Source organism: Monopterus albus, unplaced genomic scaffold, assembly GCF_001952655.1.
Source record: "Monopterus albus unplaced genomic scaffold, M_albus_1.0 scaffold4759.1, whole genome shotgun sequence".
In the NCBI taxonomy this organism is placed as follows: Eukaryota; Metazoa; Chordata; class Actinopteri; order Synbranchiformes; family Synbranchidae; genus Monopterus; species Monopterus albus.
Window position 1 is genome coordinate 1 of NW_018132626.1, and position 844 is coordinate 844.

General features: G+C 40.3%; 1 protein-coding gene across 1 annotated transcript; it reads left to right on the forward strand.

The window, feature by feature from the left end:
• Positions 1–27: 27 nt before the first annotated feature.
• Positions 28–744, forward strand: LOC109954233 (unconventional myosin-VIIa-like; the record flags this gene model as incomplete). The annotated part of the gene is made up of 3 exons (XM_020589627.1): positions 28–139; positions 321–404; positions 625–744. Coding segments are annotated over exons 1-3 (315 nt in total), but the record flags the coding sequence as incomplete, so codon positions are not given.
• Positions 745–844: the final 100 nt, after the last annotated feature.

The following is an 844-nucleotide window of genomic DNA, read 5'->3' on the forward strand; positions in this document are numbered from 1 at the left end:
TTTTTTGTGTGTTTCCTATCAGTGCATCATGTCATCATTCGACAAGCACTCAGGGAAAACTCAGGAAGAAGCTAAACTCTCCTTTCTCAAAATCATTTACAAGTGGGCCACATTCGGTTCTGCCTTCTTTGAAGTAAAGGTAAAGAATCTTTGATTTAAAAGCTGGTAATAAATATAACTGACATTTTTTTCAGACAACCACTTTCTTCTTTGTCACCTGCAGTAATTACTTGTATTGTCTAATCTCACTTAAAACAAGAACATGTAAGTGCTGTTACACTGTGTAAAGTTTAATTTGTTTTGTTTTGTTCTTTTTGCAGCAAACAACTGATCCAAACTTTCCAGAAACCCTCCTGATTGCAGTCAACAAACATGGAGTCAGCTTGATTGATCCCAAGTCCAAGGTGGGTCCATTAGGTTGTTCCTAAGAATTATCATTTGGGGGAAAAAGGTGTTTCCTGAAATACATTTTTTAAAAATCCTATGATCCAAATGCTTTAGAGCTGCAACAGGAAACTTTGCTAACTGGCACCCCAGACATGGGTCTCCTTGTACGTACACGTGTGTGTTCTGTATCTGCTACTGACAGTGACTCTGTGTTCATCTAACCTGTATTTCCTGTAGGACATCCTCACCACTCACCCCTTCACTAAAATCTCCAACTGGAGCAGCGGAAACACATACTTCCACATCACCATTGGAAACCTGGTCCGAGGCAGCAAACTCCTGTGTGAGACTTTGCTGGTGAGCCACTGACTTTACAGTGTTTACACTGGTCAGGGTAACCAGGAAGTGTCTGCCTGTAGCTTTCAAACTAAAAGTGTGACAATTCAGATGAGTTAAA